The sequence below is a fragment of the Trichogramma pretiosum genome, unplaced genomic scaffold (assembly GCF_000599845.2).
Source record: "Trichogramma pretiosum strain Unisexual culture from Peru unplaced genomic scaffold, Tpre_2.0 scaffold37, whole genome shotgun sequence".
NCBI lineage: Eukaryota > Metazoa > Arthropoda > Insecta > Hymenoptera > Trichogrammatidae > Trichogramma > Trichogramma pretiosum.
The window spans coordinates 1,563,917-1,581,242 of record NW_019641622.1 but is presented as its reverse complement, the minus strand read 5'-3'; the positions used below and the strand labels follow the sequence as shown (position 1 = coordinate 1,581,242).

Here is a 17,326-nt window from a genome sequence, read left to right as displayed (position 1 = left end):
CGCGGCAGCTCTGCGTATCTATCTATATACATAGGCGTTAAAGTGGCTCGCGCAATATAGTCCTCGCATTCATCTACACACACACACACACTACGTACGAGTTTGCGCATAGATGGATGCTGCAGCAGATCGCTACACCGCGTTTGTACGAGCTTGTTGGCCGAGTAATAATTCGATGTTACTGCTGCTATCATCGTTTATATATAGAGCTGCTACTTCCCCAACAGAAACGCCAGCCGCAGCAGCAGCAGCTCGTTCGACTGCCCATCGGCCAACTGTTACAATACACCCGCACTCGGAATCGTATATATTTATATCAAGGCACAGAACCGTCGCAACTCGATTGGCCATTAACCGATTCCCAAACGATCATTTTCGACCGAGTCTCGATGCGTGCGTATAATTTTTATTTCGCGCTTGCATATACATACTCAGAGTTAAACGTATGCAAGTGTCCTTTTTAGAATTTAGCACGTCTCTCTTCGTAGCCTAGCCGAACGTAATATAACAATTTCATACATCGTATGCGCGTATATACACCGGAGGACAAAATAGAGTCTCGGTGAAATAATTCCAACAATTTCTCGTAGCTTAACACGCGTTCTAGAAAACCACAACAAGCCTCCTCTCGCAGAGAGAGAGAAGAGCGAGAGCCCATGGTCCCCTGCAACCATAGCCACGCACCCACACCCACAATGCGCTCACATATATATATACTTGCCGACACTTTGCTACGCGTACTTATACGTGCTATACACCGACCTTACACGCGCATACATACAATAATACATTTTGTACGCGGGAGTAGCAGTAGTAGTCTCAAGTCGCATAATAGCCATAAATTCGCGCGCTCCAAGTAGTAGCAGTAGCAGCAGTAGTAGTAGTAGTAGTGGCCCCGCACGAACAAACTGGATTAGAAAGCGGAAAGCGGAGGTGGTTGGTGGTGGTTCTTGCGTATGTGTATGCGCTCGCGCGCTGGGCTTTTAAGGGTGCTATATGCTCGGCCGCACGCCCGCACGAGTCTATGGTGTATACGCAGTATAAGGCGGGTGGGATTTATAGAGCTCGCCGTTGTATGACGTTGACGTATCACCTTGCGAGCTGTATACTGCTGCTGCGGCACAGCAGTGTGTGTACGAACCTATGCTATTACAGCTCGGCTACTACGACTAGCGACTATACTACTCGGACTGTAAGCAGCAGCACCGCGGCGATGGTCATAAAGCAGCGTGTAGCGCTTTAAAGCCGCCACCCCCGCCTCCGTCCCTCGGCTGTCCCGTATACGCTATATACTACTATTCCTTTACGCGCGAACCTTGTAGCTAGCTCCTACTCGTGGCAGCGGAGCAGAGCTTGGAGCTGGAGCGCATCAAGCTTGCGAGGCGTATCGAATTCCAAGTACAGCGGTACTGTGTACGTCAGTAACTTGGGGATTTCTCTCTCTTAAGTTACGCGAAACTCCGTATAGTCCTGTGTGTGTGTATGCCTCTGACACCAAAGCTTCTGCTGCTGCTGCTGCTGTTGTTGCGCCCGTTATATTCCATGTCTCCGAGCCGCTGTGTAATTCCTTCATGGAGATTCGTGTATTAGCAAGTTTCTCTCCGCTATAGCTACACCGCTAAACTACTATACTACCAGCACCACTACTGCTATACGCTTGACATTCCTCGCCTGCTGCTCTATACACACGTGTATTACGTACACTTTGAGCGTGCAAATATTGCAACGCGACGAGAGCGAAGAAAATTTTGCACTCGTGCGCTACCTTTTTTTTCCTCCTTATCCTCTTCTTCTTATACTTTCATCGGGAATTCATATATACGACGGCGATAAATTAAGCAGCCGACTTAGCGCAGCTCCTCGTCCGCGAGATAGCTCGTGTGTACGTATGCATGTATGTATGCGCGCTAGTATGTATAAGCTCCGAGCTGGCTGCTGTTGCTGCTGTTGCAGTGTGCGCGTGGACTAGTGCGCTGCAGCCAAGCTCGTGACACATGATACCAATAAATACTTTCTTGGCGCTGCTGCTGTTGCTGCTGCTGCTGCTGCAGGCGTGGAATTTGCACGACTGATGGTTACAGCATACATGTACATCGCGCGCACACCTTTGCTCTGTAGTACGGCAGCGCATATATAGGTAGCAAAGGTCAAATACGTTTCTTTTGTCGCGCGCTCGCAGCTCGCAGCGCATAATATGTAAGCTATATATCTCCACGCGAGCGAGCGAAGCTATATACGTGAAATTCCAACAAACGAAATGCCATGACAACGTGGCGAACACCGGTTGTGCAGCTGCGAGCAGCACCAGCCACTACTACTACTACTACTACTACCGCTGTTGTTAACTTTTTTTTTATATTCTTTCTTCTTCTTTTCTCTGAGCGCGCATATCGACGAGGAGAACCCGAGAAACGAATCGTACCTGCTATCGTATACCTGCCAGTAACACGCGAGCTTTGGATAGTTTCAACTGCAGCAGCAGCGGTTATATAGCAGCTCGCGACCGATGACTGCGCGAAGCTGCACATGTGCCGAGCGAGCGAGCTGCAATGAAATTTTATTAAAGCTATGCGCAGCAGCAGAATACTTTTGAATACTTATACGTGCACTAGCACATATACCGTGTTACATTCGTGTTGGCAATGTTGTTTCGGAATTTTACCGGTGATCAATTTCCAACTTGTGCGAAGGGCGAATAGCTCGAGGAATAGTTTATAATCCTTTTCGTTTCAGGAGCCGTGCTCCTGTGTTGCATTTCACGAATGCACAAAAATTAGCACGATGCGTCGAGAGCTAATCATGCCCACTACTCGGTCTCTTTTTTTCGCATATAGTACTTCGATGAAAATGCTATGGGTGGAGCAGAAAGAAAGATGATCAATTATAACGTCGGGGATCGGTATAATATCAATAAGTTTTGCAGGACGTTAGATACGCCTTCCAACTTATTGACGTTTTCCGTCGCGTTAATGGCTAGTGTAGCCGCCAACGTACAAAACAGTATAGCAGCGAGCGAGAGATAGATAAAAAAAAGAGAGAGCGAGAGAGAGAAATAAGAAAAGAAGGGTGATGACGACTGCCGATTTAAAAGGGCGCGCGCGTGTGTGTGTACTGCGCTGTGCGCGCGCGCGCGGACGATGCAGGATTCAATTTATGCTCGTTTCCGCGGCGAAGTGCTGTCCTTCCGCTTTTGCGGGCCGATTTTTGCCCGAGCTTTATGAATTATCGCCTCGCTGTGTATAACGTACGCATAGCCTACGTACGTATGTATTTATATGTGTGTACAGCACTCGCAACACACACAAACACCCACGCGTACGGTAGAAGTAAAAGAAAGACCGGTCGAAAAAAGCTTTCATAAATCTCGCCTCCCCCCGTATATACCGCTGCAGAAAAAGAGAGAAAGACGAAGAAAAAGAGCGAGAAGAATCAGCAGCAGCAGCAGTGGCAAAAAAGGGATGAGAGCTGCGTGGTGGATAGCGCAGGACGCGCACCATGCACACTCGCGACCGGACATGAGCTAGCATGTGGTGCTCGTGCCCACAATATGCGAGTTAAAAGTTCGCAGTGTAAGTGAACTACGACGACGATCGTTTACATTGCGGGAGCAGAGGGTGAGTGAGATATATGCTATTATATGTATTTCGCAAACAGACAACGATATAAATATGTAATTCATTTTTTTTCGAGGCGCGCATTTGGACTCGGATTCCCGACTTTGAGGGACATTGCCGCGTGCGACAATCAAAGCTCGTGATGTAGCAGCAGCACCAGTGAAAATTATCGATTTGCCAAGTACACACAAGCCCCAACGATTGTTATATTTACTTCGTATATCGAAGACGAGGGTGTCGTTGTGTACAACAACATCAACTACGAGACACAGACAGAGCGCGCGAGAGGGGCATAAGTCCATACCAGAGCAATATGAAGCCAAGTCGACTGGAAAATGCCCTGGATCAGTGTGCGCCGCCAGCCGATGTATATTAGCCCGGGAGAGCCGGTTTATCTCGCAGCGCAATCCGGCGTACACGTAGCACAACACGCGCTTATATCCATATACGCCTGGCCATAGATATATAACTGATGAGTTTATGAGAAAGCTAATGCGAATTAAAGCGTGAGCCAGCTTTTTTTCTTCTTTTTTTTTAGGGATGTTACGAGAAATAAATCCGATTCGTTACAGTTTGCGGATAAAAAAATTTGTTTTTTTCACAGAAAGATACTAGGCGTTTTGTAATTTATAATCAATGGCAGATATCAAGAAGTATAATAGCGTCTAGCCGGCATGTTAACAACGAGAACATTTAACTATTGAAAAACTTCTAAATGAAAACAGATAATTATCCTGATTGTTTATAATTTGTGCCTTTTTTACTACTGTATTAATTAATATACCGCAAAAATATTTGTTCGTTTTTGCCTTAAACTCCAAGAAAATTAAACTATTTCGACAAGCAACCCTCAAAGCTCCAACATTTTGTTCAAAGACCTAAAGTGACGCCTAGTACAGTTTCGCTGAACTAAATTTCCTGCCGACGTATCTACATACTGTTATTTCAAAATCACACGGCACCATGTCCATAAAGGGCTGATCATATGTGAACTACGTACTTGTAAATGAAGGTGATTATAAAACCAACAGTCGGTAATAAAGAGCGCGTAGTTATCCGAAAAACTTTTACTTATGATCGGTCGATATAAAGTGCGTTATTTATTTATCGATTGCTGCTAGAGCAACTTGAAGAAAATTCACATGGTTCTTCAGAAACTCTTGCTGGAAAAAACTAAGTAGAGTAATAATGAGTTGCCGAAATAAAATTTTGAATTGCCTTTGACTGGAAGTTTATCAATGTTATACGAAAAAAATTTTGACGTTCAGAAATATGTAGGAATCTTTCTTTCATAATGTACGATTGAAGATAAATAAATCTATGAAACTTCACCAGAAATTGTTATAGTAAAAATAATTCAATTGATATCACTTTATTGCGATCATTTGAACCCTATAACAAGCGTACAACCTTTGGTCAGCTTCGATTTATAAAGAAAAGTTAAAATAATTTCGTATACCAGAATCTGCTAAAGCAACCAACTGCACTACCTATCGACCCCACGTCTCGCTCAGTGATGCGCGACTTTATCAATGCGGCACGTAGTAGCGTCAGTTGTGTTGTGTTGTGTCGGCGGCATAAATATTCAGCGCACCGAGAGGCAGAACGTTAAAAAATAAAGTAGAAGCGAACAAACAATGGTGCGATAACAAAACGTACGAAGAAATGATTGTGAGTCGTTCGCGGCGCGAGCTCGTCGATTAAAAAATGTGTCAGTGGATACTTAGGGAACGAGTCGGTCGGTCTCTTCGCAGTGCGCGTCGCTCACACTGAAGCTGTGCAAATGCAATAAGAAATCGCGTGCAAGATCAGCTGATTCGGCTTGAGCCTGCTACTGCTGCTGCTGCTGCTGCTGCTGTGTATACGCCGTATACACTGTTTACAAAGTGTATAATCAAGAATGTGTGCATGAGCCTGGATCGCGTACACACGTACTCGCGTAGCTTCACACGTGGTTATTCAAAAAATTCGATATATTCGCACTACACGCTGCGAGGTCTTTACATATAGTGAATTCATTTTCACCGCAGCTGTTGAATTATTAGTTCATTCCTGCGATAAGGTATTTATATTTTTTTACTGTGATTTTTTTTCATTCAATTATTGTACGCGTTGCTTTTTCAAATCACATTTACAAATATTTATTTTTAAATAAGATGCTTATAAAAATTTAGTAAATATTTAATAAACAGAGATAGTTTCCCAACGTCTCAGCTATGTAGGAAATTCGGTTAATCTCTTGATACGTTTCACAAGGACTTCAATCGTTTTCCCATTGAGTAAATGTTTTATGCTTGCGTATCATCACCTTGCGGTTATTTTTTTTTTTTTTTTTATATATAACCGATCGTTAAACCTCATTAAATGCGATCTTACAAAATGGAGTCTTTGTGTATGTTTTCACTTTGTTGGTCAAATAATACGACTTGGAATCGCGTTACAGTGAAAATAAATAAACTGATAATTACAAGCTATTAGTAATCTCTGAATGTTACTCAATTCTCAAGTAAGACGATAATTTTGAATTTAAATTTGAAGTGTATGCATGGCCAAAAAAAGGCAAGGTAATAAACATCGAGATATTTTTACAATATTTTAATTTTTTAAATAGTTTATCGCTTGAGGTTTACATTTTATTAGCGTAAAAGCAATCCATTTTCGAAATGTTTACTAACTTCGTCGGACAAGTTTTATGTACAGTAGATTTTTTTATTTATGGAAAGTTCGAACGTTTTTTAAGTAATATAAAATGCCAATGAAGTATTTTTTCTACCTTTTTAGATGTAAAAATAAAACTTTGATTAATCAATATCATGATTCGCCCGGGCTAATATTTGCCCTATGAATAAAACATTTTTCTTAATAATGAATATGATGAGAGATCGATTCCAGAAGAAGAGAATCTAATTCTGGAAATAGGATAGGAGAGGTACAATACCTTTCCAATTGATCAAATCGACTTGATAATAACAGCTCGACGAAACTCTATACTATTGATTCAATTTTTTTCAGTAAACGAAAGAAAGTTCTTAAGAACTTCATTACTTATACTCAGTAATTTAAATATCCTCCTTTGTGCACGATATGCTTTTTGCCGAGGTTGATAAGAATATAGAAATAAATATTGTAAAGAAAAAAGTTTGATTAGCCAGCTGCGAACACTACGTCTAAAACTTTCATGTCGTTTACTAAAGTTATTTAAAATTGGTAACTTCCTCGTGAAAATTCTTATTTTTATATCTTGAGTCAATATTATGATCCCAACTAAATGAACAATCTTATTCGTGCATAAGTAATGCATCATTTCGGTAACACTTCCGAGTAACCTTTTGAACTTTACGAGGGCTAATCAGTGAGTTTAATAAAATACGAATGTCAAAAAGGGGAATTTTAATTATATAGGATAAGTTTGATTAAAGGACAGATTCAAGATATTTTTGCAGAAATGAGATCTGCGATATTTATTCATTCTGTAATACGCAGAGTTATATCGCTACGAAATGCGTAAAGAGAAATAAAACAATTCTGTGATGATTAAAATACAAATACAACGAAGTAGGTCAATCTAATAAATGTTGATTTTGAAGCACGTGCAAAATAAATAAAAAAAACGCAACTCATCTGCTGTCATTTATATGACATTATTTCATACAAATGAAATTCCTTATCAATTAATAAAATCATACATGGTTTTCAGTCATGTCAGAAGATCAAGATATAGTAAAAATAAACGATGAAATTTCAATTCAAAAGGCCGATGAAAAAATAAAAACAAAATTAGGCACTTTGGCTGCGTATTTCAAATCACGCTTTCATCGAACCCCTGCATTTTTCGTACAAGTGCCTGGAAGGTAAGCATTATAAATATCTGAATATAATAGTCAGCTTATTAATATTTGATTGGGAGTCAATCGATCAAAAATTAATCCAGTCACGTTACTTGCAATCATATTAGTAAAATTAAATTACATAGATGATTGACGTTATCCTTATAAAATTTGTTTGACGATCTGCCCAGAGTCAATTTAATAGGTGAGCATGTGGACTACTGCGGATATTCGGTATGTCCAATGGCCATCGAGCAGCACATGTTGGTCGCTGTTTGCAAAACTGATGAAGATGTAATTCAATTAACCAATGTAGATGATAAATATGAAGATTACTGCCACGATGGTTTTAGACGGATAAGGTAAATTTACGCAAAAAAAACTTCTTGTTTCCATTATCAAAACTATTGAGGCATTGAAAAACTAATAAATTGAAAAAGCTGTTATTACTCTTTACCCGTAAGAATTCACTTCAACCGATAACTAGCTCTTACATTTAAGGGGATATATAGAAGCCAGCCAAAATAACAAAATTTCAATCCAGTTTTCTGAAACTTTTACTGAATATTTTGCCAAAAAGCTCTATGGCGGGTTTCAGAAAAATGGAGTGAAATTTTGATATTTTTGCTGGCTTCTACATCTCCTTGAATTTTTTTCTTAAAAAAAAACGTTAACAAGTTATACTTTGTAATCAAAATACAAATGAGCAAGATTAATAGCTTGTCTAATCCATTAGAGATTCCCGGCTGGATGAGCATAGCTTGGGTCCAACATGGTACAAGTATTTCCTTTGCGGTGTCAAGGGTGCACTCGAAGTTGTGCCAGAACCAAAAGCACCTAAGGGCATTCTCGCCGCGGTATGGGGAAACGTACCGCCCAACGCCGGTCTATCGAGCTCCAGTGCCCTAGTGTCTGCCGCCCTGCTAGCTACAGTTCACGCAAGCCAGGTGAATTATTGTAATTTTTTCCCCTTTTTTTGCTCTGAATTGAACGAAACAGATCGGCATTTTACGACTATAAATGGAATGAAATAATTTTACTATACGTTTGAATTAATTATTAAAATTATTTTCAATGAGTTTTGATAAATAGTGTACAAAGCAGAGTGTTTTTTTAATCCGATTTCGTTACGCGTGTAACAAAGATGTTAAGCTTCAGTTTAATTAATTAGCTCAAAGTAGCTGGGCATGGTATGCTTGTCATAAAAAGATATTTCTTCTCGCGCTTTTTTAATTTACCTTTCAATCAAAGCATAAAATGTCTAAAGAAGACATGGCAACGCTCAGCGCAAAGGCTGAAAGATACATAGGCACTCAAGGTGGAGGCATGGACCAAGCCATAGCTTTTCTCGGAAAAGCAGGTCAGTTTTTGCGCTTCCCGTGTTTGTTTTTGCATAATTTTTAATCAACAATATTAACGATGCAGGATCCGCAAAACATATCGAATTTAATCCTTTGAGGAGTCATGACGTCATGCTACCGAAAGACGCCGTCTTCGTAATAGCCAACAGCTTAGCAGATCACAACAAAGCATCCACCTCAGATTACAATCAGCGCGTTTTAGAGTGTCGATTAGCTGCAAAGGTGCGCGTTTTATTTCTCATTTCCCAAACGATCGGATTGAATGATTATATTCCAATACCTCTGTTATTTATGTCCATAGGTATTAGCAAAAAAACGAAACGCCGATTGGCAATCTGTAAACAAATTGATCGATGTTCAAAAATTGTTGAATAAGAGTCTAAAGGAAATGGCTGACATAGTCATGACGGATCTTCACAACGAGCCGTACTCTATGACAGAGGTTTAAATTTTGTTTTTTCATATAAACCAGGATTCTTGATGAATTTTTCAATTTCCACCAGATCGAACAAATACTTGGAACAGAATCAGAATTGCTGATAAAGGCCTCTAATTCCGCGTACAATTACCAAAAATTGAAACTGAAGCAACGAGCGCTGCACGTTTTCCAGGGTAAGTTTCCCCACGTCAAACGAAATCAAAAGCGAGCATACGACGCGCTGCTCACGTACGCTAATAATTTCGTCGCGTTTGTTGCTATTTTTTTCCTTACATGATTTCCACAGAGGCTGACCGGGTAACGGCCTTCCGTCAGACGTGCGAGCGCACAGATCTCGAAGGGCCCGAGAGATTGGTCCAGCTGGGAAAGCTGATGTCGGCCAGCCACGTCAGTCTGCGGAGTTTGTACGAGTGCAGCCATCCAAGGATTGACGCGCTCGTGCAGGACGCCATGAGCTGCGGCGCGCTGGGTGCCAGGCTCACCGGGGCTGGGTGAGTACGTAATATAAGAGTGACGACGAGAGACGAGACGGTACAACGTGAAAAATAATTCCTCGTTTAAATTAACGATTTTTCGATCGAGTATACCACCCACTGTCGAAAATTTAATCTAATTTAAGTACGTGCAAGCCCTCGCGTAGGCAGTACTTTTGGACGAAGTCAAAGGGAGTTGCCGAGAGTTTTTCTCGTCCAACGCATTGATTAAATTATCTGGACGGTAAATAAAAGCTCGCGGCCAGAGCCAGGAAAACTCAAAAGTTAAACAAGCATAAATAGCCCGTTATACGTAAGCAGTTATATACACAAACCCACACACACTATACATATGCACTTCACAGGCTAGCTTCACTTTGTGCACACGCAACCGAAAAACTTTGGCTTCCAATCGCGAGCTTACGCAACTTGCGAGAAATGTTACGATCAGGTCATAATATTCATTCAGCCACAAAGCAAAATTTGCCATTATTCAGTCTATTTCCAAACTGCCAATTAATTACATGCCGCATCGAAATCATCGATAGATATCAATGCAAAAAGGTGTCTGTCCTCGGTTCACTCGATTAAGTCCTACTTCCGCTCAACCGTGACTTCATTTTTTATAGACTGAAGATTAAAACTTAATATATCGGTATTTAAAAAATATATTTTTGTTAAAGAACCTCGATTCTTTCATCAAAATTAAAAAAATTCAGGTAGAAATAAGATGATCGAATAACTAAAAATAAAAAGACACTTGTCAACGCCGATTACTTCAGATTCTTCGTACCTAAAATACTCTCTGAGTTATTTCAAAATTTAATCTGGTTGTCTTTTAGTCTGACCGGTTGTTATTTCCCAATTTGTTCCGATCTTCGTCCCAGACAATAATTCTGGTTCCTAGGGTGTGAAAACTTAGAAAAATACGTATATGAGTCCAAAAGGTAATAGTTTACACAAGCCGTAACTGAAAAAACGGAAATCGATTTTCAAAAAAGTTCTCGAAAAATTCTGAAAATATTTTTTTTATGTTTTTTTACTAATTGTAAGACGTGTTTGTTCTTTGCCATTTTTCGTTTAAATTCTTCTATCTCGATATAGAAAATCGCAAATTTTAAAAACGTGTTTTTCTTATGCTCGCATTTCATGAAAAACAAAAATTTCACATCACGTTTTAAAACTTTGCGATTTTCTACACCGAGATAGAAGCATTGAAATGAAAAACGGCAAAAGAACAAAAAAATCCTAAAATTAGTCTAAAAGTTTTTTCGGGTACTCGCTTAGTCCTAGTTATGGTACATATTAAATAACAAGCGGTCTTATGTACACGAAAGTTCATCGACTCTTACCATCATTATTCGTATATTTTGTTTTTTGCTTTCGTACTCTTTCGACACCACAACTATTTTTTGAGAAAAAAAAAACTTAAGAAATAAAATTTAGTATGGTAAATGTATCAAAAATGGCTCTATCTTTATATATTTTTTAAACAATTTTATGAGAACCAGAAGAATTGTATGATCCTTACCGCTGGTCATAAGCTAACATCAAAGATTTGTTGAAAAAGATCGCTTCCTTCAAAAAATACTTTGCACAAGAAATATGAGCAAACTCCATTTTCATCGCAAAATTCCATTTTTTTTAAATATTCTAGTGAAAGTTACGAGATAAATTAAGCCGTAACAAATTTTCATACTTTTAATTACTTGAAAGGCGGTTTTCATAGCCTTGGAAAACAAATATTTTCAAGAATATTTTTTTGATTATCTCATACTTTTCTACTTAGCTTTTTACAAATAAAATCCGAGGACGTTTCAAAGAATCGTTGAAAAAAAGTTTTATTATGACCTGACTCTGATACCATCTCAGCAATAAATATAATTAGTAAATATTGTACGAATAACCAGCAGCCCTACTGGCAATGATTGTACACAATATATTACAGTATATTTCTCAACGGGTGCACATATGGTTTTTTAGCAAAACGAGGGATTATAGTATAAGCCGAAGGCAAGTACTGTAATAAGTTTTGTTAAAAAACCATATCTGCACCAGTTGATAATACTATTTTTTCCTACGAGAGCCTAAAATCAGCGGCAAAATTGCGTATTTTAGGTTAGAGTGTGAAAAAAACCATCATTTCAAGAAATTAGGTGTAAACGCATTATATATTAATATCAGAAAAGGCACCTGAAAATTTTAATTTTAAACCCAGTTTCGGTTCTTCATAGATTGAGAAATGAATATTAAAAATTAAATCATTATTTTAATGCAATAAAGTAAAGAAAAATTACATACACATTTGCAAAATTTAAGAATATTAAAATAATTACGAACAATACGATTAAAATATTCATCCTTGTTGTCATTCGCTTCAACGTAAATGAACAGTATTTTCTGATACGTAAGATTATTTAGAAAAACTATCTGAGGCCTTGCACATTTGCAAGTATCGATTATTCAAATCTAATTTTCCACTTTGCAACATTTTACAAGTTTTTTAATACAAAAATTTAACATTAACATTGACGTCATGAATAATTTGTCAATAATAGCCAGTAACAGATATACTGTATAGTTTATCATGCTGGTTCATAGTGATATTAATAATGATTTACCAAAATTATCTTGCAGAGATAAATTTTACGTTAATAATAATGTGGAATAATTGTCGATTAAATACTATGCAAAACGAACATGCACAGCTTTCGAGTATTTTTTTTAAACAATTTATGTGGTACACCTAAGGAGCTGTATAATACATATACTTTATATTTTGCATTCAGACTAAATTAGTTGTATTATTTCATTTGTTTTTTGTTCGTAAATAACTACCAATCCTATTAACTTACTGAGCTAACAACATCGATACAGTACATCCATAATAATCATTTTTGTGCAGATGGGGAGGATGCATCGTTGCAATAACAACGGCCGACCGAGTCGAAGAATTCCTCGTGCTGTTAAAAAAGAAATTCTACGAGAACAACGAAGAGGCAAAAATGCTTGACTTGTCGACTTTGTTGTTTAAAACTGAACCAAAACAAGGAGCTGTTATTTACTACAGTGAATTGCCAGTTTAAAAAAATAAATCATGGAATGCTGCACGAAGTTTATTTGGATCATATGAATCACTTGTAGTAAACTAATAATAGACGATATTGTGTGCAATAATTCTTTATTTTTGTTAAGTACTTATTTTTCCATAAATAAATGTTAACATTCTTTTAACAAGCAATTTTGTATTTATTATTTTACCAAGAGCTAACTTTAATAAATGAAATTTAAAATATTCGTTATAGACATGCAGTCACTTTTTCTCAGACTTATACTCTCAAGATAACTCAACTATATCACTTGCATCTATCATACTACCCGTAGTTTAGCTTCTAGTGATTAAATAACGGTGTAATTTATGTAAAATTATCATTCCTGCCGTTAAAATTGCTTCCTTTTAATTTTTTAGAATATAGAATATTTTGGCAGCTATCATGAAAGAAAAGTAGTTATGTTGTAAATTCGATCTAGTTTATGAATATACAGTCGAAATATATACGGGACACAAAAATTGACAAAAGTCTATTTGAGATCCATCACAAAGCTTCCTCTGAGAGAAAGAAAAATGTACTGAAAATTATGAGAATTCAAAAAAAATATCAATTATCAATTGAATTTATATTGCTGAAAGAAATAAACTTTACTGCAACCAAGTCTAACCCAAGAAAATACCGAAAAAAATGACGCAAATTAACGAGGAAAGATTGAAAATCGTTGGTACGCTGTGCCGAAAATTTCAACTAAACGAAATGTTGTACATGCACTGTGAAATGTTTATGAATTTTTTACCGTGTGCAGAGCGTAATTATGCACAGTTTTTAGTCATGAAATGCACATACATTCATTAAATTATTAATTTATTAATCAAAGGCTCCAGACAAGCTTGATTTAGTTCTTTGCGGATAGTGTAAGAGCAAGCGATCTATAAAACGGGTTTCACTTTATTATTATCATAAATCTAATTCTTTTGGTAATCAAGGTAATGATCGAAAATGAATATATCCGGAATCATGTCAATATTTCTTATAAAAAAATCATATTTTTTGAATAGGAAGCTCTTTTCCAATGAATTCGCAGCAGTTTCCATTCAATAATCGATAATCTGAACTTATATGACCGATCAAAGTATACAGATATAGACTGGCAAGAGTATGCTCAATGTTCCTCAAACGATACTTTGCTAGCTTTGTGTTAATAAAATTGGATTTTTTCAAAAACTCGAGTGGTAATTTTTGAAACTAAAATTTCTCTTAGAATAAAGTATTCAAGTTATGTAAATAAAATCGAGCCATACCGCAATTGAGATAACATTGATGGACAATTATTATTTCTTCTCGTACTAAAGCTTCTCCGGGACTCTCGAGGATCTAAGGAACACCTCCGAGTACTTGTATAAATCGAATGTCATTTGATTTAATGAGATTTTTTCCATCATTATGTAAATTGAAGGTCGCGGGCTACTATGAAATGGATGCAATGAAGCTAAATAGCGTTAACAATAAGAAATGACGTATATTGATATTATAGTCACAGGCAATCTTTTTTTAATGATTTGCTTATTTACTTTCGATTATGTCGTTCAAGGTTGCTTGAAAATATTCCAATTTTCAATTTATTGATAAAATAATTTTAATGAGTCTTCGTGATAAAATTTCCATTTTTCATATTTTTTTTATTTTTCCAGAAATGACATTCAGAGATTATTATATGTAAGGTCGAAAAAATCATATTTACGTCAATACTTTTCATAAATAAATACAAATTTATACTGAGCATACTCAAAAAATAATTTTTAAATATTTTACTAAAGTTTCATCATATATTAAAATAAGTTCTAAATTAAAAAATTGGAGTACAAAGCTTTAGATTCATTTACAATATACTTCATTTATTATACGCATATTGAAATTAATATACACTTTTCTTTGCAAAATGCTGCAAGATTGGTTTTTGTTTCCATGACTGTAATGACTCAATTAACATTAAATCTTGTTTACTAAGTACGCCTGATAAGTACGCCTTATTTTAGGAATATGCCCTATATTCTTTTGCGACTCGAGAATTCGACCACGGCTTGTTTTTGGCGTACGGCATATTTTCGGTAGAACACGGTAGCACTACATGATTTAATACTGCTCTTAGGTTGAAGTTACTTTATTTTTGATTTTTTAAGGCAATTGTTACTGCACAATAAAATCTCGAGGATAAGTTATTTTATATTTCATTTTATTTACGGATAATTGATAATAGCGTTTGATTTAGACAATCTCAATTGTAATCGATAGTCGAAGTCGCTAACCAAACACCCAATTATCCTCCAGTTTGAACGTGACTCGAATTTCCATGAAACTGTACAAAAAGCAATCTAACTCGACAAAATTTTAATTAGACAGAATGCCTTTTCGTACTCTTTTACGAAAGTTTTAGTTTTCATACCGAGCATTGATTGTGTTGTGAGTTGAATTCAAATCAATAATAGCACCTACTGTAAAGTACAACTATGGCATTGAAAAAGTATTTTTTTTCGAGAAAAAAATCTGAAATAGATTTTAATGAAGCACGTATTTACCCGCGGCAATTTAATTATGTTAAAAACGTAAGTAGTGATTAACAAGCTCAACGAGCGCTGAATTACGAGAATAAATTGATGGCCGCGTCGCGCGGAACGAATCTGCGAAATTGCACCTGTAAACTCGACACTCATTCGCTCGGCATCAATGGAAAAACAATCGAGATAACTTACGCGTTTCAGCTATGTATATAGTCCCAATCAAAGTTTGCTCTACGTTTGCGCGTCACCAATTAACGAACGAGAGCTAATTTAGTTTTCTTCGCGCTTCTTTCGGGGTCCGAAGAATACGAAGAAGGAAAAAAGAGAGAACACAGATTGTGGAGAAAATTATTTTTTTTTCCTTCTTATTTTTAACTTGGCCTTTTATCTGTTGCCTTCGTTCGCTTCGCTCGGTGGAAAAGAAACAAAGTTCAAAGGTGCAAAGTTTTAACTCTCACAGGTGCAGCAAACGCGATAATTTTATCGTCTCGCGTGTTTGCATCAAGATCGAAGATTGCTCGCCATTATTCTTATAGTCGTGGAACAGTTGAAGTTTCTTGAGGCTGATTCTGAGTATTTTAACTTCACTTCATCTTAAGAGAGTTGACTAAAGTACAATTGCAAATTTGGTTTTGCATACTCACGCGGTATCTTAATTTCGATCTATCGCGAGATTATTGCCTTCATTTATACTTCATAAAAGTATTTGAACGCTCATAGTGAAATAGTAAATGCGTGATCAGACCGAAGACTGATTTTGTTGTCAAAAGTTATTTTTCGAAATTTTTTTCATAACATCAATTAATTATGGAATACCAAGGGCTTTGAAGAAAGAAACGAGTTGACAAAGTGGGCGAATAAGTATTACTTTTGAATTGTGTACTGCAGCTCCGAGAGGGCTCAAAGTTTTGCATAGCAATGGCTAATTCGGCAGTTGAAAAGAAGCCGCTTATTTTGGACAAAAACAATAAAACTTCGCCGTCGTTATTATGTTTTGTTGTCCCACTGCATCTGCAATCATCTTTGCGTTGAATTGTTCTGAAATTTTTGTTATCGTTACCGACGTCACAAAAGATTTTTCATCATCAATTTATCGAATAAATATAAATATAAACATAAACATATTCCATTTAGATAAAATGTGCGAATGAATACGAGTAATATCAGCGATTTATGGGTAAATCTGCACACGTCATCGTTACAGCTTTTTAAAAGCATAAACCATCATTAGGGGTAACATCAATATGTATTTCTAGATCAAAAGAGTCAATTTGATCTCTACACGTAAAAGCAATACGGCTAATCCAAAGAATTTTATTTTACACAAAGCGCAACTGCAAACGACCATGCATATGTGCCCTTTTGCGTAAATGTGTATTGGCGAAATCACTGCAACTGGTATGTTCAATAAAATAAATTGCATACTATCAAAGTATTTATATCGAAATATTTTCAAAATGATATTCTGCTTTCATGGGGTGACTATGAAATAATAATTGAATAATAATTTTTCACGTAAAAAACAAAGAAGAAAGATACAAATGACATGCCAAATTCATCCTTAAAACATGAAAAATCCATGAAAATGAAAGAACAACCATATTTCTTCATTTATCCGTTGTGTCTTAAAAGCGTACTACGCCAAGTTATACTCGGACACGAGTTTTTTCATATGATGATTATTAAAAATTCGTGGAAGTAATAAAATAACATATCCATGCGTCGAAAGGCCCATAAAACTCTACTATGAAAATAGCTTCACCCCTACCTGGCGAAAATTGTTAAAGACCTGCATATAAAGCATAGGAGGTAAGAGTTCATAGGCACCAAAAGAAACTCGGGTTCATTGCTGAAAACATTAATAAGTATGCAGCATAATAGGAGGAATAGTTTTGAAATATCTGTATCGCAAAGACTTGACAAATTATTACAGTCTATTGGCTATGACAGCCTAAGTAAAAATGTTTTATTACGACGAAGCTCAACGGATCATTCGATGAA

At 36.9% G+C, this 17,326-nt stretch overlaps 1 protein-coding gene across 1 annotated transcript; it reads left to right on the top strand.

Annotated features, from left to right (window-relative positions):
• The first annotated feature begins 5,192 nt into the window (after nt 1-5,192).
• Nucleotides 5,193-12,946, top strand: LOC106649597 (N-acetylgalactosamine kinase). Its single transcript, XM_014367066.2, has 10 exons — nt 5,193-5,676; nt 7,312-7,465; nt 7,633-7,803; nt 8,178-8,388; nt 8,693-8,801; nt 8,867-9,024; nt 9,104-9,244; nt 9,306-9,414; nt 9,528-9,732; nt 12,620-12,946. The coding sequence occupies exons 2-10, from the start codon at nt 7,314-7,316 to the stop codon at nt 12,798-12,800; spliced, it is 1,437 nt and encodes a 478-aa protein (XP_014222552.1). The 5' UTR covers nt 5,193-5,676; nt 7,312-7,313; the 3' UTR covers nt 12,801-12,946.
• The last annotated feature ends 4,380 nt before the right edge of the window (nt 12,947-17,326 follow it).

Bases quoted from the DNA above. Each gene is read 5' to 3' on its own strand.
- LOC106649597 (XM_014367066.2), top strand. From the start codon at position 7,314: ATGTCAGAAGATCAAGATATAGTAAAAATAAACGATGAAATTTCAATT. The intron at 7,466-7,632 runs GTAAGCATTATA...CGATCTGCCCAG, and splicing joins TTCGTACAAGTGCCTGGAAG to AGTCAATTTAATAGGTGAGC. The intron at 9,245-9,305 runs GTTTAAATTTTG...AATTTCCACCAG, and splicing joins AGCCGTACTCTATGACAGAG to ATCGAACAAATACTTGGAAC.